Source organism: Notolepis coatsorum (genome assembly GCF_963971535.1).
Source record: "Notolepis coatsorum genome assembly, chromosome: 13".
NCBI lineage: Eukaryota > Metazoa > Chordata > Actinopteri > Aulopiformes > Paralepididae > Notolepis > Notolepis coatsorum.
This window is the reverse complement of record NC_140177.1, coordinates 27,418,700-27,446,291: the sequence shown is the minus strand read 5'-3', so window position 1 is coordinate 27,446,291 and position 27,592 is coordinate 27,418,700. Positions and strand designations below refer to the sequence as shown.

At 46.5% G+C, this 27,592-nt stretch overlaps 1 protein-coding gene across 1 annotated transcript in view; it reads left to right on the top strand.

Annotated features, from left to right (window-relative positions):
• The first annotated feature begins 6,911 nt into the window (after positions 1-6,911).
• pigk (phosphatidylinositol glycan anchor biosynthesis, class K) overlaps positions 6,912-27,592 on the top strand; it is a 95,668-nt gene continuing 74,987 nt past the window's right edge. The window contains exons 1-5 of the mRNA XM_084327210.1: positions 6,912-7,011; positions 7,303-7,356; positions 7,564-7,655; positions 8,288-8,423; positions 20,250-20,361. Coding sequence (XP_084183336.1) covers positions 6,925-7,011; positions 7,303-7,356; positions 7,564-7,655; positions 8,288-8,423; positions 20,250-20,361 — 481 coding nt within the window. The 5' untranslated portion in view covers positions 6,912-6,924. The remainder of the gene's footprint in view (positions 7,012-7,302; positions 7,357-7,563; positions 7,656-8,287; positions 8,424-20,249; positions 20,362-27,592) is intronic.

The following is a 27,592-nucleotide window of genomic DNA, read 5'->3' as shown; positions in this document are numbered from 1 at the left end:
GATGCCCAATGAAAGGTTACCCAAAGTTGCCTTGAGATGGACCCCAGTTGGGAAGAGAAAGAGGGGTAGACCAAAGAACACCTGGCGAAGGACAGTGATGATGGAGCTGAAGGAGATGGGTCTTTCCTGGGACGAAGCGCAGGCCAAAGCACGAGACAGGATTCAGTGGCAGTGTATATGATTGCGGCCTTATGCCCCAACCGGGACGAAGAGGATAAGTGAGTAAGTAATACTGCTCTGATTACATCCTATTGATGTTGACAGGCTTCAAATATGAAAGTACATAATCTTCTCTTAATCATTTCCTGCCATGTTTTTATGCAAAAAAAATCATTTTCTTCAAGGTAACTATAGTAACTGATGGGTATAATGGGTTGATAAAAAAAAAATTGCAGAGTGAAAAGCACAACATTCTCTTTGAAATGTAGTGGAGTGGGGCGCTCAAGTAGCACACCACGTACCCGGACCCGGCGACCTTTACCGAATGTCTTCCCCCCCGTCTATCTCCCATTCTTCCTCTCTCTCTCTCTCTCTCTACCGGGCTGCCCGGTAGTAAAAAAAAAACAATAAAAATCTACCAAAAACATAATTAAAAAAAAAAATGAAATGTAGTGGAGTAAAAGTATAAAGTTCCCTAAAATGAAAATACACATGTAAAGGACCTCAACATGTTACTTAAGTACAGTACTTGAGTGAAAACACTTAGCTACTTTCCATCACTGGCAATATCATAGAAGGACATTTAGAAAGCCATTAGTGGTGGCGTGTCTTGATCCTCTTTCCATCTGGCAGGATAACATTCAACCAACATCTGCTGTGCTGCTGAGGCCATCACCTACTAATGTTAGCCTAAGTGTACAGTAGACGCAGGAGGTAGAGCTGCCTGTCGTCTGGTAATCCAGAGGTTCCCGGTTAAATTCCCGCTCCTCCTGGGCAGCATGTTGAATTGTCCTTGAGCAAGACACTTAACCCCTAACTTCTCCCGATGAGCATGGTTGGCACCTTGCATGGTTGCCTCTGCCTTGTGTGAGTGAATGGGTAAAATGTGAGGAACAAAATTGTAAAGTGCTTTGGATAACCATTTACCATTTATTTACCATTTCAGGGACACGCAGAGACATTTTGGGAGGCAGGTGCATGCTCAACGAAATAGAAAGTGTTTTTGCTGTGCTGTCTGACACTTGACCTCATAATCAGCCACTCTCTCTCACTCTCCTTTGCAACTTGTCTTGCAGTGTTGTGTTGAGCCCTCAATGTCTAAATTATGACCAAAAGCACGACATACGTGGAGACAACTGACCACATATGAGTTGCTTAAAGCGATCAATAACTCACGACACCACCAAACACGTGGTCTTGTCATGTATCACAGTTCAGGCTATGACAAAATACAGTATGAAATATCAATATCATCGTGGCAGGTTAAAAGAACAGCCAATCTTACAGCAGGTTACGCTTCTCTCCATTTCTCTCCCAATCACTTGCCACACACACACGCACGCACGCACGCACGCACGCACGCACGCACGCACGCACGCACGCACGCACGCACGCACGCACGCACGCACGCACGCACGCACGCACACACACACACACACACACACACACACACACACACACACACACACACACACACACACACACACACACACACACACACACACACACACACACACACACACACACACACACACACACACACACACACACACACACACACACACACACACACACACACACACACACACACACACACACACACACACACACACACACACACACACACACAGTAAATCTATGGCATGCATGTCCCCCAGGAACACACAACCTGATGGAGTCTTACAGATGGGAAAAAATCTTTAGAAAACTTAAAAACGCATTGTTTTGCGCCTATAATTGCACATATTTGATAGAATTTCAATAGAAAATAAATAAAAAATAAAATACAATTAACACCAGCCGAAAAAGGGCACTTTTTGAGGGGGAAAGAATAGCTGCACCCTTTGGGTCCTACAGTATGTGTGCACGTGTCTGTTTATGCTACTAGGAGATTGTTTTGATGTTGTTGTTGGTTTTTTAGGAGAGCACTACTGCGATGAGCTTGTGGTGGAGAGTGGCTGATGCCTGAAGTTATAGAACAGGAGGAGCCGAGGAGGATTAAAGGAACACACCAACATTATGGAAAATGCGCTTACAGTCTTCTCCAGAGTCAGACAAGAAGATCGATACAAATTTCCTCTCTGTGAATTCAGTAGAAAGCTATCCGGCTGCAAGCTAGCCTAGCACAGCACAAATGAATGGAAGCAGATACGGACCACTAGCCTAGTTTGAAACTCCGGGAGAGTTGTTTTTAGCGGCTTGTATCCACTCCCAATAATTTGTGCTGAGCTAGACTAGCTTACAGCCGGTTAGATTTCTACTGAACGCACAGAGGAGGAAATTGGTATCTATCTTCTTGTCTGACTCTGGAGAAGACGCCAAGCGCATTTCCAATAATGTTGGCGTGTTCCTTTAAAAGGCTCCCTGCGCTCCTCACATTACTGTGTCCAGAGACGTCAAATAAAAGCCTTCATCATGCCACAGAGAAGCACAGAAGCCATTCAGTGGGGTTGTCTTAGAGTACCACCTCAAAATTCCTGTCATTACTTTTGACAGCTTCGTCAGGAAGATGAATGATGCTCCCAGAGATATCGCACAGGAGTGGCACATGTCTGTGATGTCATTAGGAAAGGTGGGAGAAATAATGATTGGATTACAGATTGAAAAATCTATTACTTGTTAATTAATAATAATAATTTCTTGGATTTGTATAGCGCCTTTCAGGATACCCAAGACGCTTAACAGTGGGGGGTGAAAGCTTTTTGCCACATGCACCTTTCATTTACCCAGCCATGCCCATTTCCGGTTACGTATATATAACCGTGGGGCATGGCCGTACTCATCCTTCACTCATCTTTCATTCGGAAGTGTTTTAGCTACAGGCAAGCTGACAGTGAAACTTTCTCTTCTTTTTTTCCGTGGTATTTTGCTGTTTTTTCGTGAGATGGCATCGCCGCCGAGACCCGAGAGGCCTTTCTTGGGGCTCCACCAGCGCGTCTCCCTTGCAACCTCCGCTGTTCGCCGCAGCGGCTCCCTACTCCCGCGATCATGGCGAGAGTGTGAGCCCCGGTGGCGTGCGGCGCCGAGTGCAAGCGAGGACGTGCCGCACGCGGCAGGAGGTAATGGCCGTGGGACCGAGCCTATATGGTTCCCCTTCCCTCCACCCCTCTCTTTTCACCCTAACCCCCCGTTTCCCCCCCCCCCAAACTAAAAAAGACCCTCTTTTAAGAGTGGCAGGTTTTTGTTGAAACAACGTGCAGTCATTTCACTAATGTGTTTTGTGTATGCCTCAAACAAAGTGACGATGAGGGCTCTGCTACCTTTTTCTGATAAAGTAAAAATAGGCAGGCAGCAATTCTTGCTTTATGAAATGGAGCCGTGGGGACTCATGTGGACACGTTTTAAACAAACGTAGACCCAGAGCCCACGGTTGGTGGCTATAGCTATCGTGTTTTGGCTTTTCAAGCAATAAAGCTTGCATATGTTTTTCGCTTTTAAATCAACACTGTTCCCTGTTCTTCAATATCAGCGCCTGGTCATTAGGGACCGATATCAGCGCTTGGTCCCTTGCGCTTGGTCCCTTGCGCCTGGTCCCTTGCTAGGACCTCACCAGGTCCCTTTGGTCAGGTCCTAGCTCCTGGACTCGACAGAAAGCCCTGTCCCTCGAGTGGTCCATGGGGCTGGGACCTCCTCCGTTCCCCATCACTAAGGCTTCGCTGGCGACCCTGCGAGGTGTGGGAGCGGTAACGCGAACATATGCTTCGCGTACGTTCCCCTTGTAGCGAGCGGAATGCGTGGTGGGGTAGACACGGGCCCTTTTTTCCCACGGTCTACTCACATTGTGCGTTTTTTGGGTGCTGTCACCTTTTTTCGCACAGCTGGTGTTCTGTCCCCCCACCCCTCACTAGGACGGGTGTGGGGGTCCGGACCCTCCGTTCTGATGGTTGTAAAGGGGACCTCAGCGGGTACATTTATCGGGCCCTTCGCTTCCTGCTCCGCTCCTGTTGTCCAAAAGAGCGTAGCAGAACGCAGAACAAGAACGAAATGTAACGAAGGTGATCCTATAACCCTAGTTACAAGAGTTCTTGTGAGCGTTCTGCTTTCACGTGCTGAGGACCCCTGACCAGGGGTGTTTTGGTGATTTCAAAGCTGGTTGCACTGTGTTTTAATGATGCCACGTGCATGCGCACTCCCGCGCATGTGCATAAATGTTCCCTCGCGTGCGCACAGACTAAAATGCCTAATTGCCTCTAAGAAGGGAATGTAACACATTTCATTCACAAGTTTTGTGTGAATGTATCTGAGAACGTATTTGAACACACCTGATGACCTGAGCTATTGTTATGCAAAGTAGCCAGGTGGGTACTTGGCGAGTTGGCGCATCGGTCAAGTGCAGCGCATTCCTATGTGCACGCATGTGCACATCCGTGCATGTGCGTGCGCATACTTCTGCTCACAGAGCCGGTTGCTCGGCGTGCAACCCCGTCCCATGAGCAACGCACCCCTGCCCCTGACTGTCTTCCGAATGGAGGTCAAGACTCGGGAAGGATGAGTACGGCCATGCCCCATGGTTATGTAACCGGAAATGGGCGTGGCCCGGTAAATGAAAGGTGCATGTGGCAAAAAGCTTTCAGTAAATACAGTACCTGTATTAATGAGTTGTCCAAAAGAGCGTAGCAGAACGCTCACAATAACTCATGTAACTAGGGTTATAGGATAACCTTCGTTCCAGAGGGAGGGTGCGGCAACAGAGAAGGCTCTGGACCGACAGTGCGCAGGTTGGTGGTGGGGATGGAGAGGAGACCGGAGTCAGAGGACCGCAGCTGAATTTATTATTCCGAATAAATGGGTTTTGATTATGAGATCATGGCTAAAAAATAGATAACCAATGTCATCCTGGTATAATGGTTGATAATGGGTGATACAACTACGAACATTACTTCAACAGGAATACAATATGCTTTACTTCTCATTCTATTAATTTTGGAGGCAAAATAATCCCAAAGTAACCTTAAATATTCTGATTCCATTAATAGCCCCAATCTAGTAACCAGGCAATTGGTCATCTGAAATGGATTTTGACGATAACATAACCCACAACGCACTTCATCCCCCCACAACCACATGATTGTCTGAATTAATTCAATCTTTATTTATTCTCGATAAATACACTGAGTAGTTAAACTCATTGACAGTGTTGTTTATTTATTTATTTATTTAATTCGTTTATTTGGACAGGACAATGCAAAATTAATGAACACCGTGGAGTGTAAAAATTGCCGGATTTAGCACAAGGCTAATTTCCATCCGTTGTCCCCAACCATAAAAACAGGACTCATAGAAACAGTAAGAAATGTACAAATACATAAAAACAGGACACATAAAAACAGTAGAAAAATGTAAATAACAGCATGTCACATGTGTTCACATGACTGGTTGGACTTCAGCCATTTTTTTAGTTGCCCTCTAAAAGAAGCAAGGGTGGGGCTTTCCCTTATGGAAATGGGGAGACTTTGTCGAGATGTTATATTCACAAGTGTCATAGTGCGTTAATAAATACAGAAATAATCAGAACAATTAAGAGCACATTTTGAAAACAGAGGTATTTAAAAACAATCACATATTGTGGGGACCTGAATGAATGGTAATCAAGGTTCTAAAATGACCCATAGACACGAGAGGTCAATTCTTGGTGGTGGAGCCGTGGAGGTGTTGCATCCAACCTTTTCAATCGTTTGATGACATATGACGGTACAAGTGTGTTTGGGATTCATTAACTCAGACCAGCCCTTTAAGCCTGCATTATTAATCCTTCAGCACATGTACAATTCTGCACTAAATATGCAGCAACATACTCATGCTGTAATTTGATTTCACTGCATTTATGAGTCTCGTTAATCCGATTTTCTGAATGTCTTTCAGCAGTTCGTAAATTGGAATGAATTGAGTTAATTGAGTATGGTTTTATATTATAAACTATAATAAAATATCACTTTTTGCACAGGTTACTGAGCCTGGATGAAAATAAGTGTGTTTCTATTTCATGGGCTGTCACCTGCCTTTTATTTCTGCATCTATTAACAGAGACAGCTTAACAGAGAGCTTAACAGAGTGTAGCTTCAAATAAACAAATAAATACATATGAACAAAATAAACAAATATTGATATTCAATATTTAATCATTTAATATTGATATTCTAAAAGGATATTCAATTCCCTAAACATTGGGAGTGTGCATCCCTACTTGACCCTGTTAGGGAAAATGATGTGGATTTGTTTTGATGTAATATGTCATTTGGTGATAATCACTCGTTATTTGACTTCAGTCACCTGTTGTTTGCCTTAGTCTGCGATAGTGGGTGTACTTAACCTCGTTCCCAGTTTTATCTCATCCAGGGTGTACTATGATGAATTGAAAATGGGCGACCCTGATGTAAACAAGACGAAAGTCTTTCTCTGGTCTGCATCCCCATTCTGCAATCTGTTAATAAAATGTTCAATCAATCAATACTCGAAGCTAAATCACCATCCAATGGGACTGGAGACGGGGGTATATTCATGCTCAGATTGCGCAGATGGAGTGATGGATGGACCAAATCCATGGAAATGGGGCCAAATTGTAACTGCGCATGTGTCATAAACCCAATGTTTGACGCGAGATGACGAGTGACATTTTTTGTGACATCTCCTCGATTTATGCTACGATTCCTACGAATACCAAGTAGCCAAAATGTTGAGCTTTTATTTTGAAATATATGAATATATCAGGAAGTGATCACTCCTCAGTGGGCGGCGCCAGCCGGTATATTCACTTCCTCGAACAACATGCCTAGCTACTGCTCCCCCACCATAATACTCAGTTTATTATGCTTATTTTCTCTCCAAACAGTTGTGAACACAAACAGTGTCGAGGTAAATACGTGTTACAATCATTCTCCGCTGAATATTATGCTCAGCCTACGTGTCTGTCGTTGCATTTTACCTCCAATATCGCTGTCATATTAGCTGCTCCTGGGCTGTCATATTAGCTGCCTGGGCTGTCATGTTGCAGGGCTATCTTGCTAATCTGTGGTTTCACTGCCACCTGTCTCTTTCATTGGCTCGTTAGCTGCTAAACCGTGTCGATTTTAAATAGAGAAACGAACAAAATAACCACTGCTTAGTAAAAATCGAACTTAATTCCTCTCCTTTTTTCTAATTAAGGCTAAAGCAAGTCAGTTCTTCAGCAGTGGCCATACCAACAACTGGGCAGTTCTGGTGAGTATTCAGCAAATCATTGAAAACAGGCTTTGCACAATTGTCGCTTTTATTTGTAATGTACTGTAATTGCAATGGAAATTACAATCAGCATTATCACGTGACAAATATTAACGTCAACATGGTTTCCTAGAGTAATAGTGTTGTGAGAATTTGTGATATTCTGGTGAATCATGTGATTTGACTTGTGTGTATTGCATTCTATAGGTGTGTACATCCAGATTCTGGTTCAACTATCGCCATGTGGCCAACACTCTGTCCGTGTATAGAAGTGTTAAAAGACTTGGCATCCCGGACAGGTAACTCTTATACTACTATTGTTGTTGTGCTTCACACTCCTACTCAGAGCTGTCTCTAGACCTTTACGTCACAGGCTGCTAGCTCTGCCCAAGAGATACAAAAATATGTACCAAATGCGACATGATCCGAGACCAAATTAGTTTGAAAGAAAATGTGGCTATAACTTTGAATTGGGTGTATACAGAGTATCATACAGTATCATACATTGCACTACTTTTATTGTCTCTTATACTTATTATGTCTGCACTTTATGCATTGCTTTTATTCTGTCAACTGTATGCAAATTGTATGCCTATATTAATTTTATGCTATTTTTCTGTGAATCACTTTGAGCTGCAATCCATGTATGAAAGTTGCTATATAAATAAAGTTATTATTATTATTATTATTATTATTATTATTATTATTATTATTATTATTATTATTATTATTATTATTATTATCACTAATAACCAAAAGCTAAGCTTTATGAGTTTTCCAGTGATGTAATTATCAGAAAGGTAAATGGATTTTTTTTGCATAAGGAAGCCATACCTTTATGGCGGCGTTCATCATTTTACTTATTCCAAGACACATTCAACACAGTTCAAATGTCACAACATTGTATCTGTCCTCCTCCCTGCGCCCGCAGTCACATTGTCCTGATGCTGGCAGATGACATGGCTTGTAACCATAGAAACCCCAAGCCTGCCACCGTGTTTAGCCACAAGAACATGGAGCTGAACGTGTACGGGGATGACGTGGAGGTGGATTACCGTGGATACGAGGTTGGCCTGCATTGACACACACACACACACTAGGCTTGCTGCGGTAGTCAGTGGGTCTCATTCCCTGAAATTTTTTCAAAGATATATTCTGGAAGACTTATCTTGGAACCACTGAGAGATAATCTATGACAAGTACACTCTGAGTCCTGAACGTGCTGGAGATATGTCTCAAGTGGCTGAAACGGTCGCAGAAATTATATGATCTGATATCTGCTTGGAGAATGGCGTTCTGTCGTAAACTCCAAAGCGCGTTCCCGTTCAGCTCATTTGCATACAAACCACGCCCCCGACAGTCCTTATAAAGCAGTCAATTGGGCAGTGTGCAAACCCTCGCTGAAATGTCAAAGCGCCGTTCTGACACGGTAGGAAGAGGCGCAGCTGCCTCTAAGCAACGACGTAGGAATTTCACCAATGCTGAAATGGAGGTGGGGATCCCTTGTAAACAAGACAAACGTATTCCTCTGGTCTGCATCCCCTTAACAATTGTGTGTATTGAGCTGTACTGTATTGTAAATTCTGCAATCTGTTAATAAAGTTTCCATTCATTAATTCAGGTACTGATATCGGGAGTGGATAATTATAAGGGGGTTCTTTTCAGCAGCGTCAGCTCTGGTTACAGGGGCACCCACAATAAACATCCCTGACACCCTTTGAGTATTACTGAGTGATGTGTTTAGTTATTGGTATACATTGTAAACTGCATCGAATAATGACAGAAGCAAGCAAGTCGAATTCAGGTCCAGATTTAATTCACCTATGAATAGGAATTAATTGCACGCATGTGAATAATCTATTCACATGCATGCAATTAATTGCTGTCGGACTAAGACAGCACGCCTATTATCCGGGCCCATTAATGGGTCAGGATGCATGTCCTGGTGAGGTGGTTGTTGAGGTGGCTGGAGGGGTAGCGGGACACCACGCTTCTCCGCGATGTTGTGCAGGACGCAGCAGGCCATGATAATCGTACACACCTGGAAAGAATAAATAAGCCACAATAAATGACATGCAACATATGATTGTATTGGGCTGAGGTGGGCACTCATACATGTTTTAACACGGCATGGCCAAAACAATTTATCAGCTGTTGCCTTCATCCACACCTTATCCGGCTTGTACAGCAGCTTGCCACCTGCTGCGTCCAAACACATCCAGCGTCTCTTTATCGACCCAATTGTGCGCTCCACGGTGGACCGGGTGCGCGCATGGCGCTCGTTATACGCCGCCTCCTGCGCGGCGTGAGGGTTGGCGACTGGGGTCATCAGCCATGGGGCCAGTGCATATCCACGGTCTCCTAATAAAACATGTCATTAGAGGAATAGAAGCCTATACTGGTGCAAGAACAATTCTATACGCACAGATACTCACCAATTAGCCATGCATCTCCTGCGTCTCCTTGTTCGAGGAGCATACCCACTTCGCTGTTCTGGAGGATTGTACGAGTCGTGCGCACCTCCTGGGAAACGGGCGACGACGTTCAACAGCTGGTTGTTGGCGTCGCAGATGACCTAATAATAAATAATAATTATGAATTCTATTTGAAGAGAGAAGCAAAATAAATGATAGATATAGTAACAGGAAAAAAGAAAAAACAAGTAAGATGAGAAAAGGAAGCAAGGTGCTGTCCAATTGGATGAAGTGGTAACAAGAGAGTAAACAAAATAGAAACATACCTGTACATTGATGGAATGGTACTGCTTCCGATTAAGGTATGGGAACGGGTCTGGGGAGGGTGCCAGGATGCGCACGTGGGTGCAGTCAATAGCGCCGATGATGTTTGGAATGCCGTCTTCACTGGGATCTGCTCTTGCGCGGAAAAGGGGAATCTGATGTACTGCGTGGTCAACTCCACGATGCCAGCCAAGACCCGTGGGATGCAGCGGCTGATGGAGGTTTGGGATATGCCCACCCTGTCTCTCCTAGCTCCCTCTGGAATGTTCCAGTTGCTAGGAAGCCCAGGGTGGACAGTACCTGCACGTGCGGTGGCACAGGGTTGGAGCGTCTGGTCTGGCTCCTCAGTGCTGGCTCCAGCGTCTCGGACAGCTCCATTAGCACAGGTCTTGGCAGCCTGAAGCGTCCCAGCAGGTACGCGTCACTCTCGGCGAAGAGATCAGCGTGGTCCCTGTACTGGCGCTCCCGATTTATTGCGCGTTCGTAGCGAGCATAATTATGCTGGACGTTACCCATAATTGTGTGTGTAAGCCTTGGGTCCAGAGTTCACCATGCATTTTAAGCATGGCGCGATTAATCACTGTTAATTGGATACCAGGGTTCAATGTACATGATTGCTGTTCAAGTGCACCTGCAAGGTCAGGTTTATTTGTCACACGCAACATCGTACCAGTAGATGAGCAGTGGAATGTTTATCCACTGGCTCTTATGATGTATACAATAAACAAATGTCTCAAACTATAAATAAGAACAACAATAAAATTATGACTGAATTATGTGGCTGATGTATTTATTTATTCCGAGTCATTTGCAGTGTGTGTGTAGCTATTATTTATTTTTCCGACATCAAATAACGTAATTTCTTATCATACAAATAGTCATATTTATTTTAATTATGATTAAGTAATTAATTCCAAGGAGGCCTGTAGTGTTGACGTGAAGGAATCACTATGAGAACACAAGTCTGTCAAGTTATGATACAATTTTAAATTAGTAAATCAATCATGAGGTTTGATCGTGGGCTGAGAGCATATTTAAGTGTGCTCCTCAGCACTCTTGGATCTGCTCTCAAATAAGATCTCAGGAAAATTTGAGTACTCCCACTCCCAGCCCTAATATGTCTTAAATAGGCCGAAATCTGGCTAAGATGAAATATTTTGTCGTAACTACGTTCGAGAATGAGACCCAGTGTTACCGGTGTTACTTGGTGGCAAAAAAAAGAATTTGTATTTTATTTTTAATTTTTTTTCTCAAATCTTGCGCCTCCATTCCAATGAAACGAAAGTAAGCGGCGCCTTCCCGCCTCCATTCCAATTAAACGAAAGTAAGCGGCGCCTTCCCGCCTCTCTTCCAATGAAATGAAAGTAAGCGGCGCCTCGACTCCACCTCTCTACAACAAGCACGTGGAGATTATCTGTGTTGAAACAACAAGGACATGTGCAGCAGACTTGTCGATGAAGAAGCGAAGCAATGCCGTTTGTTATTTAAGACTGTCGGGACAGATTTGTGTTCATTGTGCTGCTTTTTTAAAGTGTCCCGACCCATATAAAAATATCTTAATAAAACGTGCTTAATTAAGTCGAATTCTGCCTTTGTCTCTATCAACTACATATAAATATTTATATAATTGTTTGCTTGATAGACGAAGGTACTTGCAACATAATTATGTAATGTCATGTCGTTGGCTGTGAGAGCAGCCCCACTGCACCCAGGCAGCACAGCCGAGTGAAACCTTGTTGGCTGCGTCACAGTCACGAACGGGGCTACTTAATTAATTAATCCAATCCACTTTATTTCTAGAGCACATTTAAAAACAACAGTTTACCAAAGTGCTGTACAAGTCCCACAACATAAGATAAAAAAATATATATATTATAATAAAAAAAAAAAATTGAAGCTTCGAATTAAAATCGAAGCTCGGCACCCTGAAGCTTCGATTGCCAAAAAAAGCTTTGAAGGTCAGCCCTAGATCTAAGGCTCCATTGATCCGTCAATGAACGGATAGAATCACAATTTCAGGAGGGTCATACACAACCAAGCATTTCACTGTAATGTACGTGTACCTTTTATATGTGACAAATAAAACAAAACTTGAACTTAACTTGATTCACGGAAGGTATTACTGTCCGTTGGTTTATTTCTTTTTTCTTTTTTTAATTATCTTTTCCCCCCTTCTTTTTCCGTTTTTCTCCCCTCCCAATGTTAGTCGTTATGCCAATTCCCAATCCCCTTCCTGGTCGTTGCGCACTCTACCCCCTACCGTCAGTCCGGGAGGGCGGAGACTATCACATGCTTCCTCCGACACATGTGTACCCAGCCCACCGCTTCTTTTTCACCTGGCAGCGCGGACTCTCACTGGGAGAGTGTAACGTGTGGAAGGTCACACTACCTCTCCCAGATCCTTCCCTTGCTGTGCAGGCGCCCCGACCGAACTGTAGGAGTCGCTGTTTACAACGACCAGGACCCACCCTCTCCGGGTTTCCCACCCGCTAACACTGCCAATTGTGTTAGTAACTATGGACGGTTGGCCAACCCGGAAGCACCACAGCTGGATTCGATCCCACTGTCTCTGTGGTGGTAGACAGACGCTTAGTCCGCTGCGCTAACCGGCCACCCTGGTTTATTTCTAAATTAGAACCTAACCGCTGTCTGTCCAACAAATGGATACTCTGAATTGGATAAATGGATAACATTTATTAAAAACAGATTTAGACGGACATACGCATTGAACAATGTGATCCTAGTTTGTTTGTTGTGTACCTTGTGTAAGACGGGGTCCTATAATAAAATGTGAAATCCTGCTTATTTGTCTGAAAAATCAAATATAATTTCCCTGTTTTCGCCATGGGCGGCGCCATTTTAGATGGTGACGTCACGGTGTTGGTTTGGTGTATACACTGCTGGTTAGCTGCCTATAGTAAACATGGATTGTCGGGTCAGTCAGTAAATAAAATGTTGCCTACCAAACAACGGGACCACGTGGTTCTTTTTGTATTGCTCCTGGCTGTTCAAACTAATTTTACCGTGTGAAAGAGAGAGGACAGTTGGTTCATTTCCACAAACTACCAGTGAAAAAAACAGTGTTATTGGCACGTTGGCTGGCTGCACTCAGGCGGCACGATCAGCCTGTTGGACAGGGAATGAAGATCTCCAGCGAACACTTCATTGCCTCGGATTATGTTGTTGGGGGTGGGAGGTTTGTCCAGAAGACCACTAATTAGCTGAAGCCCGATGCGGTTCCCTCTGTCTTCGACAGACAGACCGGCGCAGGCAGTTCAGCGGCGGGATCATTTAGCCTGCTGGCTACCTAGCTCCAGTTCAAACAGCGTCGGGAGCTCCAGCAGCTTGTCGATGTGCTGGTAGCCTCAGCAAGCTAACGTTAGCGGGCTCCAGCAGCTTGTCGATGTGCTAATAGCCTCAGCAAGCTAACGTTAGCGGGCTCCAGCAGCTTGTCGATGTGCTAACAACTGGTAGTTTGTGGAAATGAACCAACTGTCCTCTCTCTTTCACACTGTAAAATTTGTTTGAACAGCCAGGAGCAATACAAAAAGAACCACCGCGGTCCCGTTGTTTGGTAGGCAACATTTTATTTACTGACTGACCCCACAATCCATGTTTACTATAGGCAGCTAACCAGCAGTGTATACACCAAACCAACACCGTGACGTCAGCAACAAAATGGCGGCGCACATGTTCATAAATGCTACATAAATGGACATAACAAATCGTTTTTTCTTTCTGTGGTTTATCTAAATACTAATTTGATGCTATGACTATGTTTATATCGCTATGCTTCATCTCCCCTTTAAAGTTTCTCCAGTTATTTGGAAACGTCTTTGGTAACTTGTAGAAGATGACAGAAAGTCAGCCTTTGGTCGAGAAGAACATTTCTTTCTTTCTTTTATTTCTTTCTTGTTTTTCAGTTCAGTTATATTTAATGTTCAAAGTCATCGTCTTAAAAAAACCAGTTAAAGTTCAATAAGTGCATATGATGTTCTCAAATCGGTGAGTAATCATGTTTTAATAATCGTGATTTCAACATCAATTAAAAATAATTGTGATTATGATTTTTGCCATAATCAAGCAGCCCTAACACACACACACACACACACCACACACATCACTGAGATGTAGTATGGGGATGCTGTCCTGACATCGATTGTCTAAGTGTTTACTGTGTCTGTTTACCAGGAAATTACCTATGTCCTCATGAAGGAGCCTCAAAGTGTCTTATTTGCACTGGGCCGAGGCAGAGCTGTATTGCGTACATTTATATCCACGTCTTGTCACGGTGTGTTTTAGATTATTTACCCCAGTGTGAACCGGCTGTTTGACTAAGGGACACGTGTTTGTCACCCAACATGCTCTAATGATGTGCAAGAAAACTCCAAGATAAAAAGATGAAGAGACGACGGCAACAAAACATGTATTTATTTCTACACTGCTAGACACTGCTTCTCCGTTATCTTATGTTCAGTCTACTGCTGAATTACTGAAGTGAAATGTTTTCATTCAGGTGTTGTTCGTGTTGCGTTCAGCGCTGGTGAAGTTATGTTTATTCAGATGTTGTTCGTGTTGCGTTCATCGCTGGTGAAATTATGTTTATTCAGATGTTGTTCGTGTTGCGTTCAGCGCTGGTGAAATTATATTTATTCAGATGTTGTTCGTGTTGCGTTCATCGCTGGTGAAATTATGTTTATTCAGATGTTGTCCGGTATTGCGTTCAGCACTGGTGAAATTATGTTTATTCTTCTCACATAATTTTTGGCTTCTGTATCAATCTGGACATTTTTACCTTTTTTATCGGTTTTTCAAAAGCCGCTCACGTTAAAGGCCGATGTAATAAATTCTTCTTTGCAGGGTCAACATATCCTATGAAAAGACCAAAACCTGGCGGCTGGGTGGCGCAGTGGACATTGCGCTTGTCACCAACGCAAGAGACACCGGGTTCGAATCCGGCTGTCTGCGTTGTCTCCGGCTTGGGCCAGCCGCCATACTAACTCAATTGGCAGAGTTAGCGGGTGGAAGTCGATGGGTGGTAATCTGGACGTTGTGGACAGCGACTCCTATAGGTCGGTTGGGGGACGCCTGCACAGCAGAGACAGGAAATGGCGGGGGTAGTGTGAGCCTCCCACACGTTACACCTCGCCAATGAGAGTCCGCGCTGGCAGGTGAAAAGATGTGACAGGCTGCCTCGTGTATCGGAGGGGACACGTGTTGCAAGGCTTCTATCCTCCCTACAACCGGCCGGTGGGGGGCATATGCGAGCAACGTTCAAGACAGGGGAGGGGAGAATTGGCACAGAGAAATTGGGATGGCAAAAAAATGGAAAAAGTGGCAAAAAAAAAAAAGACAAACCTACAATGCATTTCCGCCGCTTACGGTCCATCCAGCCGACACCAGATTATCGCTCATATCCAGAAGTCATAGAACTCCAAACAAGACACAGCCGTACTAGTCGGTATAATTCATCATTGCGATGAACACGCGGGCCGTCATACTTTTTCCCGGGAACTTATGAAATGATTTATGAAATGATGACCGTGATCGTCTCGAGTCTGTCTGAACCAGAACTACTACACATCGACCACGTGAGGTCCTACAAAGAGGCCCCTGAGAGATTTAGGGGCAAAGAATATTTTTTAGGGGCACATTTTTAAATAACTATTTTACCATTATAGTAGGGCTGGGCGATATGGCCTCTAAATGATATCGCGATATTTTGACATTTCCTCTAAAGCACTTAAAAATGCTTGATTTAACCCTTTGATGCATACAGTCACGCCAATATGATGATTATAATAAGTCCCTGCAACATATGTTTGCATTATTAAACCATGAAGATGCTTTAAAAAATAATTTAATGAAAATGTACTAAGAGTAGTCTACTGACACACTAATAAAAAAAATTATTTACATCTAAGACAATTTATATAAAAACTCTTGGGTGCCTTTTACACAGTACTGTGTTTTCTATCCACTTTAGCCAAACGCACACATATATATATATATATATACACACACTACTGTGAGAAAATAATAATCACACAGACTTAATGATTATAGAATATTTCAGATAATGAAATTAAATGTTTATCATCAACTATCCAGTTAGTATTTATACTGTGTGTAACATTTGGCTACTTTAAATCATTGAATGTAGAGAGAGAGCGAGAGAGAGAGAGAGAGAGAGAGAGAGAGAGAGAGGGGGGGGCGAGAACGAACAAGAGAGCCAGCCCCCCCCTTCGGGTTTTGTTCTAGGTTCGCGTTTTGATCGTCTAAGCTGCCGTAGGTGATGACGTCACACTCGAATGTAAACAGGAAGAGATGGAGATGGAGACACACAGAGATCGAAATTGAATGATATACAGAAATGAATAACCAATAAATATGAAGTTATGTTTAAACTTCTGTTGTCAAGCGTTGTCAATATAACCCACCCCCTTTCCTCACGAATGGAACTAGTCTTGTGGAGTCCGCTTTGACCGTTTTCCAGGGTTAGCAGAGATCGCTAGTTAGCTTAGCATAATCCTAATGGATACCTTGGTTAGAAGCTACCGTTAGCTCATTGCTCGTGTCAATTAAATTGCATGTTATTAAAGGTCCGCGCTGGTCTGTCTAATGAAATTACAACCGCAACATTATATTGCACTGTACAGCCCTGGTTGTAGGCTAATGTTTTACTACAATTTGTATGGATTAATTTAGGAGTGAAATGCGAATGAAGGGTTGAAATCACCACTCGCAAGCTTGCCCCCAGATATTATTTTAAACTCGCACGGACCAAATTAGGGGGCAATTTGCGATCATATCATCGCACTGTACAGCCCTGCGCGTACTACTCCACCCTCACCACCTCACAGCAAAATCACCCCAGATCGCTTTTCTCAACTATAAATCACGTCTCCTCCACCCTCTCACTGCCTCCCACACTGCTGATGCTCCTGACCTCTGCTCTAAGTTCCTTGACTTTTTCCAGGCTAAAGTGACTTCCATCCACCAACAACTCACGGTGCCTGCCCCCTCCCCTCCTCACTTACCCCTGACGCCGGACTACATGCTCCCAGCTGCATCCCTCCATCCCCAGTGCTCTCTCTCCAACTTCTCCCCAGTGGATGTTCCGCTGGTCATGAAGCTGGTTACCAGAGCCAAAGCTTCCACCTGCTCCCTCGACCCCATGCCTACGGTGCTGGTCAAGGCCTGCCTTCCTACCCTCTGCCCCATCATAACGGACATCATCAACTCCTCTCTGTCATCTGGAATAGTTCTCTCCTGTTTCAAAACCGCCTCCATCACTCCCATCCTAAAGAAGCCTGGTCTGGACCCTGAGGTGCTGGACAACTACCGGCCGATCTCCAACCTTCCTTTCCTAAGTAAAACCTTGGAAAGGGCAGTCGTCGCCCAGCTTCATCAACATCTGTCCAACCATGAGCTCTACGAACCCCTTCAGTCAGTCTACCGAGCACATCACAGCACAGAGACTGCCCTCATCAAGATCACTAATGACCTCCTTGCTGCAGACTCCGGACACATCAGCCTCCTCATCCTTCTCGACCTCTCCGCGGCGTTTGATACAATATCCCACTCAGTCCTCCTCAAATGCCTCTCCGACAACCTTGGCATCACCGGTACAGCTCTGTCTTGGTTTCATTCATATCTCACAAATAGATCTCAGTTTGTCAGCGTCAGCGGCTCATCCTCCCCCCCCCGGCCCCAGGCAACCACGGTGTCCCCCAAGGCTCCGTGCTGGGTCCCCTACTATTCACCATTTACATGCTCCCCCTCGGTCAGATTATACGTCACTACGGACTCAACTTTCATTGTTATGCTGATGATACTCAGCTCTATATCAGCACCTCACCATCCTCCCAGCTCCCCCCACAGTCTGTAGTCAACTGCCTCCACGCCATTAAAAACCTGGATGTCAACCAAATTACTGAAACAGCAAAAAGACAGAGCTCATGGTTGTGGCCCCCAAGGCACTGCTCGGGAAGGTTGGAGATCTCCTCCTCCACGTTGACGGCTGTTCCATCTCCCCGTCTCTCGAAGTCCGTAACCTGGGTGTCACCCTTGACTCCACACTTTCATTTCACTCCCACATCAAATCCGTCACCAAGTCTGCCTTCTACCACCTCGAAAACATCTCCCGTCTCCAACCCTCACTCTCAGACTCTGTGGCTGAGACCCTGATCCACTCATTCATCACCTCCCGGTTGGACTACTGTAACGGAGTCCTGTTCGGGGTACTCAGCAAAGCCCTGGACAGGCTCCAGTATCAATCAATCAATCAATCAAATTTATTTGTATAGCACGTTTAAACATGACGCTTGTTCAGAACTCAGCTGCCAGGGTTCTCACTCACACCAAGCCCTAGCAGCACATCACCCCCACCCTCCTCCACCACCACTGGCTCCCAGTCAAGTTCCGCATCACCTTCAAACTCCTGCTCCTCACCTACAAGTCCCTCCATGCCCTCGCCCCCCGATACCTGTCTGATCTCCTCCACCAGCACACTCCATCCCGGAACCTACGATCCTCTGATCTAGGTCTCCTCTCCATCCCTCGCACCAGGTTACAGACTTTTGGGGACAGAGTCTTCAGCGTGGCGTCCCCTACCCTCTGGAACTCTCTCCCCCCCGAAATCCGCAACGCCCCAACCCTGGACACCTTCAAATCTGCTCTAAAAACACACCTCTTCACCAAGGCTTTTCCCCATCAGTTAGTTTAGATTAGATTAGGTCCATTATCCCTTACCTTCCCTCATCCCCCTCCCCCCCCTATTTCCCTAGCCCTATTTTTTGTCCTGATTGTGAAGTGACCTTGGGTTCTATGAAAGGCGCTATATAAATTTGATCTATTATTATTATTATTATTATTATTATTATTATTATTATTATTATTATTATTATTATTATTATTATTATTATTATTATTATTATTATTATTATTACTACTTACTACTTACTACTTACTACTTACTACTTACTACTTAAAAAGTACAATGCCTGTGTTCATCACAATGATGAATTATACTGACCAAAGCAAACGGTGTGACTGTTACTTGTATGGTTTTTGAAGTACAATGGAGTTCTATGGTGTAGGTACTGTATATATATATATGTGTATATTTATTCTTACCGTAACCGTATATATATCTATCCATATCTATCTGTCTGTACATACCTGCATATAATCCTTTGTCCATATCTGTAGAGCTATACTATATCTATATTTGTACATATCCCTTACCTACTCTTACTAGTTATGCTGCTGGCCAGTATGACTTACCGTAATTCCTCTAATAGTAACCGGGTCTCAAATACAAGCCGGGTCTCTATTAATGGCCGGGTGCGCTCTTGAGCTAAGCAATTATAAGCCGGCCTCCTAATACAAGCCGGGTTACTAATATACTGAGCTGCATACTGAGCTAGTTACTTGATTTCACTTTGAAAACGTTGAAATGACCAGTGACCACCTGTAATTGCACTGTTTACTATTTCATACAGTACTAGGTTTCAATAAATGAACCCAGTACATTTTACTGGGTTCAAACTGACACAAAATGTTGATTTATTCATTATGATCCGTTTGAAAATTTGAAATATAGGCCTCCCTCTTATACAGGCCTCCTCCTAATACAAGCCTGGTACCCGCTACAGTTGAAACAAATACAAGCCGGGGTTACTATTAGAGGAATTACGGTAATACCATACTGTCTTTATAGTTGTATCACTGTATACTACAACTCTGTACATAAATCTGATTAGCACTATACTCAGTACTAAATTATATATTTTATAACTAGTTTAATCACCTGTACATTATATATTACTATTGTACTTTACCGTTACATTTGCACTCTGGTTGGATGCCAAATACATTTTTGTTGTACTGTACTTGTGTTGTATAATGATAATCAATTTGAATCTAATCTAATGTATGAGTTCTGGATATGAACTATAATCTGGTGTTTGCTGGATGGACCATGCCTGTTAGCAGGAGAAAGGCACTGTAGATTTTGGTATTTTCGTAGGCTATGTTGACAATAAGAAAAACATTGAAATGACACTTCTTATCCTACCATGACATGTCATGCATCACCGACCCAGTCTATGCTGTGTTGTGAAACTTGGTACAATTGTGTGTGTGTTCCAGGTGACTGTGGAGAACTTCCTGCGGGTTCTGACTGGCAGGCTGCCGCCCAGCACCCCGCGCTCCAAACGCCTCCTCTCTGACGACCGGAGCAACATCCTCATATACCTGACGGGTACCTCATGTCCTCATAATTCACTATATAGCGGTGTTGACTGAGCTCACCGAGATGGACAAAATGTCATGAAAGGAGAAGTTATACACGCTTAAATCAAACCACATCAAAGGAAATGTGACAGAGCCCAGCAGAAAATATTTGAAGAAGATATGCTTATTTGAATCTGGTTAAACCTCAAGTCTCAGAGCAGAGAAAAACAGAAAATCCAATCTAAAGTTTGGCTGCATTTGAACACCTTTTTAAAACAAAGGTTTTTACTATTTAGACAATTTAGATACTATAATTGTTAGCTCTTACAGTAAATATGTTCTTAAACATTCAAACTGTGATAAATTATGTAAAAAAACATTTCATTCATTTTCTCACGACCTGACTTCCAGACATGAGTCTCTTACCGCTGAGCCCTGTCACAGATGCAGGCCAATGGTGAATCCAGGAGAGACTTCAGAGCCTTGGCCCAAAGTAGAACAGTGGAGCACACAGATAAAAGGCAATAAACATATTTACTTTGTAAACTTATTTCGTTTATAGCCTTTAATCTGTGTGCTCCAGTGTTCTACTCTGGACCAAATCTCTGAAGCCTCTCCCGGAGACAGATGTCCTATACTAGATGTCGTGGTAGCAGATGGTTAGAATCAACAAGAACCTCTCGTTTAGAATCCACATTTCTTTTAGTAGCATATTGTGGGAATACAAGTGTGACCCCCAGGACATTAAGACAGTTTCAACAGAAACATTCTTAACACATTGACTGCCGTTCACGTAGATCTATGTTTCTGTCGCCCGACCGTTGAGTGCCGGAAACGTAGATCTACGTTTCTGTCACGGTATTTCTTTTATTATCTATTGCCATTCATAATTCAGCGGGGCACCTTGTGCATACTGTTCTGAGTGTGCCTGAGCTGGCAGACGGTATTATACCGCCCTCTAACGCCTTCGGCCAGTAATGCACCCCGTTAGAAACGGGTTGGTTTCTTTTCTGTACCGAGCTGCGGCATGGGGGCGGGTCCTAAACACTCCGGCAAAACACACGCTTGTAGGGGTGGTTTGGACTACTGACCCCGCCCGCCCGTTGAAGTGCAATGTCCTACAACGTCGGAGGCACGATCGCTGTGGATAACTGGAATGGCGATGAGATTATTGGATTCTTTTTTTTGCATTACTTCAGAGACCAGGTAAGGACACCATATATGAAAGCTTGCGTTGATCTGACATTTATTTCTACTGCGATTGAAGCTCTGTGTTATAGCTGTTTGGCTGTATGCCGTTGGGTTGCAGAAGAGGGGGGGGGGGGATGGGGGTGGTCGCCGGGGGTGCCGGTCTAAATCACATTGCACGCGTGCACGAGGAAGGATAATAGTGATGATCTAGCGTTGATTTCAGGAAAATCCGATAATCAGGCGGAAAATGACAACGTGTTTATTGAATTACACAAAAACGCTGTTTTCGTGTCTTTTCCCTGGAATTGCTCAGAAGCGGCCGGACTATGTTCATATTCAAAACGGTATAAAACGGAACTGTACGGATGAAAAAATAATCAGTTTTTTGCACGTTGACCAGAAGCAGCTCAATGAGACTTGACGGCGTTATTAGACCCATAGCTATATATCAAATATAGGTTGGGCGCCCCAGTGGCGAACCACATAACGCGTTGAGTCGCGGCACGGCCGACCCGGGTTCGGTTCCCGGACCCGTCGTTATTTGCCGAATGGCTTCCCCCCACTCTGTCTCCCGTTCCTCCTCTCTCTCTCTACTGGACTGCCCAGTAGTAAAAAGCGATAAACGCTAAAAAAGAAATCTTAAAAAAAAATATATATATACCGGTATATAATATAGGTTTAGGTCTACAAAGTACAACTACGTTTACATGGGGTTAATGGACGGCACGGAAGTGGTCACTTCCCGGAAGGGGCGTGGCACTCAATGTGTTAATGGACATACATTTGATTTCCTATTTCAGCTACTTTTGATTGTTAGCAAACACAAATGTGTCCAAGCTGTTCCCCAGCAACGCAATTTCACCAAAATTGTCCATTGGATTTCCCATCAATCACCATGTATTTTGGACTTGACCAATGTTCCAATGAAAATTGAATGTTCAGAATTCAAAATTCTATTCTCACATTCTCACATTTCAGATTGTACACTTGGAAGGCGCACTTCATCATCAAAAAACAATTCTGATTTATTTTGCACATGCTCTCACACACATCCGTTTTGCACATTAATTTGGTTTGACAAGTAAGTATGTTTTATTTTATTTCTAAAGCACATTTACAACAACTGTAGTTGCACCAAAGTGCTGTACATATAAATTGCACTATGATAAAACACAGTAAAACATGGTAAAGAAAGCAATACAAATATAACAAGTAGGATTAAAAAACAAGAAATAGAAAAATCCACAACATGAAACGGGGTAGGTATGAATCGTTGTTTTTCGTATGTGAATTTCATCTGTAAGGTCAGAGGGATGAGGAACACTTCTCGAGTGGCTCTTTAAATCCCATTGGTGTTTTCCGGTGATAGAAGACGAATGAAATCTGATATAAAAGGCTTTTATTTCTCTCTGCAATTGCAATATGATTCACAATGTAATATAGGGGATAATTACTTTTGCTTCATCATTTAACTTTTTACACTGAAGAAAGTATTAAAGTGATCATGATGTGATGAGTTATTTTGACACATTTGACCTTCATCAAATATTGCAGCCATTTGTAAATTCCACTAGACCATATTGCAATTTCAATTACCGTATTGGTACCGACCCTGATTATAAGACGACGAAATTTTTTCGAAAAACTCTTTTTTGAAGACCATCGTGTTTTTCTAAAGAAAATAATTGTATTAGAAAATAATGATAATAAAACATTGTTTTATTCAATGTAGGCAAGATGCGTTGGAAGTGTCAATGCGGCACTGGGAAGTTGGGAACCCGACACAGTGGACACTACAGGGTCCCGGGTGAGACCTCCACGGTTTCAGTTCGACAGACTGTCTCGCCCGCTCCGTCTACCAACGCTTCGTCTACCTAGGCTCCGTCTACCTAACTTAGGCTCCGTCTACCTACAGTAGGCTCCATCTACCAACACTCCGTCTACCTACAGTAGGCTCCATCTACCAACACTCCGTCTACCTACAGTAGGCTCTGTCTACCAACGCTCCATCTACCTAGGCTCCGTCTACCAACGCTCCGTCTACCTAGGCTCGTCTACCAACGCTCCGTCTACCAACGCTCCGTCTACCTACAGTAGGCTCCGTCTACCTAGGCTCGTCTACCAACACTCCGTCTACCTAGGCTCGTCTACCTAGGCTCCGTCTACCTAGGCTCCGTCTACCTAGGCTCCGTCTACCAGCGTTCCGTCTACCAACGCTCCGTCTACCTAGGCTTGTCTACCTACAGTAGGCTCCGTCTACCTAGGCTCGTCTACCTACCTAGGCTCTGTACCAACGCTCCGTCTACCCTCGGAGCGTGTGACGGCTGTGGCTGCAAAGCTGTAGGAGACCCGGTCCGGTCGGGACAGAGCCCTGGAGACTAGCTGTAGGAGACCCGGACCGGTCGGGACAGAGCCCTGGAGACTAGCTGTAGGAGACCTGGACCGGTCGGGACAGAGCCCTGAAGACTAGCTGTAGGAGACCCGGTCCCGTCGGGACAGAGCCCTGGAGACTAGCTGTAGGAGACCTGGACCGGTCGGGACAGAGCCCTGGAGACTAGCTGTAGGAGACCTGGACCGGTCTGGACAGAGCCCTGGAGACTAGCTGTAGGAGACCTGGACCGGTCGGGACAGAGCCCTGGAGACTAGCTGTAGGAGACCCGGACCGGTCGGGACAGAGCCCTGGAGACTAGCTGTAGGAGACCTGGACCGGTCGGGACAGAGCCCTGGAGACTAGCTGTAGGAGGTCCGGTCGGGACAGAGCCCTGGAGACTAGCTGTAGGAGACCTGGACCGGTTGGGACAGAGCCCTGGAGACTAGCTGTAGGAGACCCGGTCCCGTCGGGACAGAGCCCTGGAGACTAGCTGTAGGAGACCTGGACCGGTCGGGACAGAGCCCTGGAGACTAGCTGTAGGAGACCTGGACCGGTCTGGACAGAGCCCTGGAGACTAGCTGTAGGAGACCTGGACCGGTCGTGACAGAGCCCTGGAGACTAGCTGTAGGAGACCCGGACCGGTCGGGACAGAGCCCTGGAGACTAGCTGTAGGAGACCTGGACCGGTCGGGACAGAGCTCTGGAGACTAGCTGTAGGAGGTCCGGTCGGGACAGAGCCCTGGAGACTAGCTGTAGGAGACCTGGACCGGTTGGGACAGAGCCCTGGAGACTAGCTGTAGGAGGTCCGGTCGGGACAGAGCCCTGGAGACTAGCTGTAGGAGACCTGGACCGGTCGGGACAGAGCCCTGGAGACTAGCTGTAGGAGGTCCGGTTGGGACAGAGCCCTGGAGACTAGCTGTAGGAGGTCCGGTCGGGACAGAGCCCTGGAGACTAGCTGTAGGAGACCTGGACCGGTCGGGACAGAGCCCTGGAGACTAGCTGTAGGAGACCCGGTCCCGTCGGGACAGAGCCCTGGAGACTAGCTGTAGGAGACCTGGACCGGTCGGGACAGAGCCCTGGAGACTAGCTGTAGGAGACCTGGACCGGTCTGGACAGAGCCCTGGAGACTAGCTGTAGGAGACCTGGACCGGTCGTGACAGAGCCCTGGAGACTAGCTGTAGGAGACCCGGACCGGTCGGGACAGAGCCCTGGAGACTAGCTGTAGGAGACCTGGACCGGTCGGGACAGAGCCCTGGAGACTAGCTGTAGGAGGTCCGGTCGGGACAGAGCCCTGGAGACTAGCTGTAGGAGACCTGGACCGGTTGGGACAGAGCCCTGGAGACTAGCTGTAGGAGACCCGGTCCCGTCGGGACAGAGCCCTGGAGACTAGCTGTAGGAGACCTGGACCGGTCGGGACAGAGCCCTGGAGACTAGCTGTAGGAGACCTGGACCGGTCTGGACAGAGCCCTGGAGACTAGCTGTAGGAGACCTGGACCGGTCGGACAGAGCCCTGGAGACTAGCTGTAGGAGACCCGGACCGGTCGGACAGAGCCCTGGAGACTAGCTGTAGGAGACCCGGTCCCGTCGGGACAGAGCCCTGGAGACTAGCTGTAGGAGACCTGGACCGGTCGGGACAGAGCCCTGGAGACTAGCTGTAGGAAACCTGGACCGGTCTGGACAGAGCCCTGGAGACTAGCTGTAGGAGACCCGGACCGGTCGGACAGAGCCCTGGAGACTAGCTGTAGGAGACCTGGACCGGTCGGGACAGAGCCCTGGAGACTAGCTGTAGGAGGTCCGGTCGGGACAGAGCCCTGGAGACTAGCTGTAGGAGACCTGGACCGGTTGGGACAGAGCCCTGGAGACTAGCTGTAGGAGGTCCGGTCGGGACAGAGCCCTGGAGACTAGCTGTAGGAGACCTGGACCGGTCGGGACAGAGCCCTGGAGACTAGCTGTAGGAGGTCCGGTTGGGACAGAGCCCTGGAGACTAGCTGTAGGAGGTCCGGTCGGGACAGAGCCCTGGAGACTAGCTGTAGGAGACCTGGACCGGTCGGACAGAGCCCTGGAGACTAGCTGTAGGAGACCCGGACCGGTCGGACAGAGCCCTGGAGACTAGCTGTAGGAGACCCGGTCCCGTCGGGACAGAGCCCTGGAGACTAGCTGTAGGAGACCTGGACCGGTCGGGACAGAGCCCTGGAGACTAGCTGTAGGAAACCTGGACCGGTCTGGACAGAGCCCTGGAGACTAGCTGTAGGAGACCCGGACCGGTCGGACAGAGCCCTGGAGACTAGCTGTAGGAGACCTGGACCGGTCGGGACAGAGCCCTGGAGACTAGCTGTAGGAGGTCCGGTCGGGACAGAGCCCTGGAGACTAGCTGTAGGAGACCTGGACCGGTTGGGACAGAGCCCTGGAGACTAGCTGTAGGAGGTCCGGTCGGGACAGAGCCCTGGAGACTAGCTGTAGGAGACCTGGACCGGTCGGGACAGAGCCCTGGAGACTAGCTGTAGGAGGTCCGGTTGGGACAGAGCCCTGGAGACTAGCTGTAGGAGGTCCGGTCGGGACAGAGCCCTGGAGACTAGCTGTAGGAGACCTGGACCGGTCGGGACAGAGCCCTGGAGACTAGCTGTAGGAGACCTGGACCGGTCGGGACAGAGCCCTGGAGACTAGCTGTAGGAGACCTGGACCGGTCTGGACAGAGCCCTGGAGACTAGCTGTAGGAGACCTGGACCGGTCGGGACAGAGCCCTGGAGACTAGCTGTAGGAGACCCGGACCGGTCGGGACAGAGCCCTGGAGACTAGCTGTAGGAGACCTGGACCGGTCGGGACAGAGCCCTGGAGACTAGCTGTAGGAGGTCCGGTCGGGACAGAGCCCTGGAGACTAGCTGTAGGAGACCTGGACCGGTTGGGACAGAGCCCTGGAGACTAGCTGTAGGAGACCCGGTCCCGTCGGGACAGAGCCCTGGAGACTAGCTGTAGGAGACCTGGACCGGTCGGGACAGAGCCCTGGAGACTAGCTGTAGGAGACCTGGACCGGTCTGGACAGAGCCCTGGAGACTAGCTGTAGGAGACCTGGACCGGTCGTGACAGAGCCCTGGAGACTAGCTGTAGGAGACCCGGACCGGTCGGGACAGAGCCCTGGAGACTAGCTGTAGGAGACCTGGACCGGTCGGGACAGAGCCCTGGAGACTAGCTGTAGGAGGTCCGGTCGGGACAGAGCCCTGGAGACTAGCTGTAGGAGACCTGGACCGGTTGGGACAGAGCCCTGGAGACTAGCTGTAGGAGGTCCGGTCGGGACAGAGCCCTGGAGACTAGCTGTAGGAGACCTGGACCGGTCGGGACAGAGCCCTGGAGACTAGCTGTAGGAGGTCCGGTTGGGACAGAGCCCTGGAGACTAGCTGTAGGAGGTCCGGTCGGGACAGAGCCCTGGAGACTAGCTGTAGGAGACCTGGACCGGTCGGGACAGAGCCCTGGAGACTAGCTGTAGGAGACCCGGTCCCGTCGGGACAGAGCCCTGGAGACTAGCTGTAGGAGACCTGGACCGGTCGGGACAGAGCCCTGGAGACTAGCTGTAGGAGACCTGGACCGGTCTGGACAGAGCCCTGGAGACTAGCTGTAGGAGACCTGGACCGGTCGTGACAGAGCCCTGGAGACTAGCTGTAGGAGACCCGGACCGGTCGGGACAGAGCCCTGGAGACTAGCTG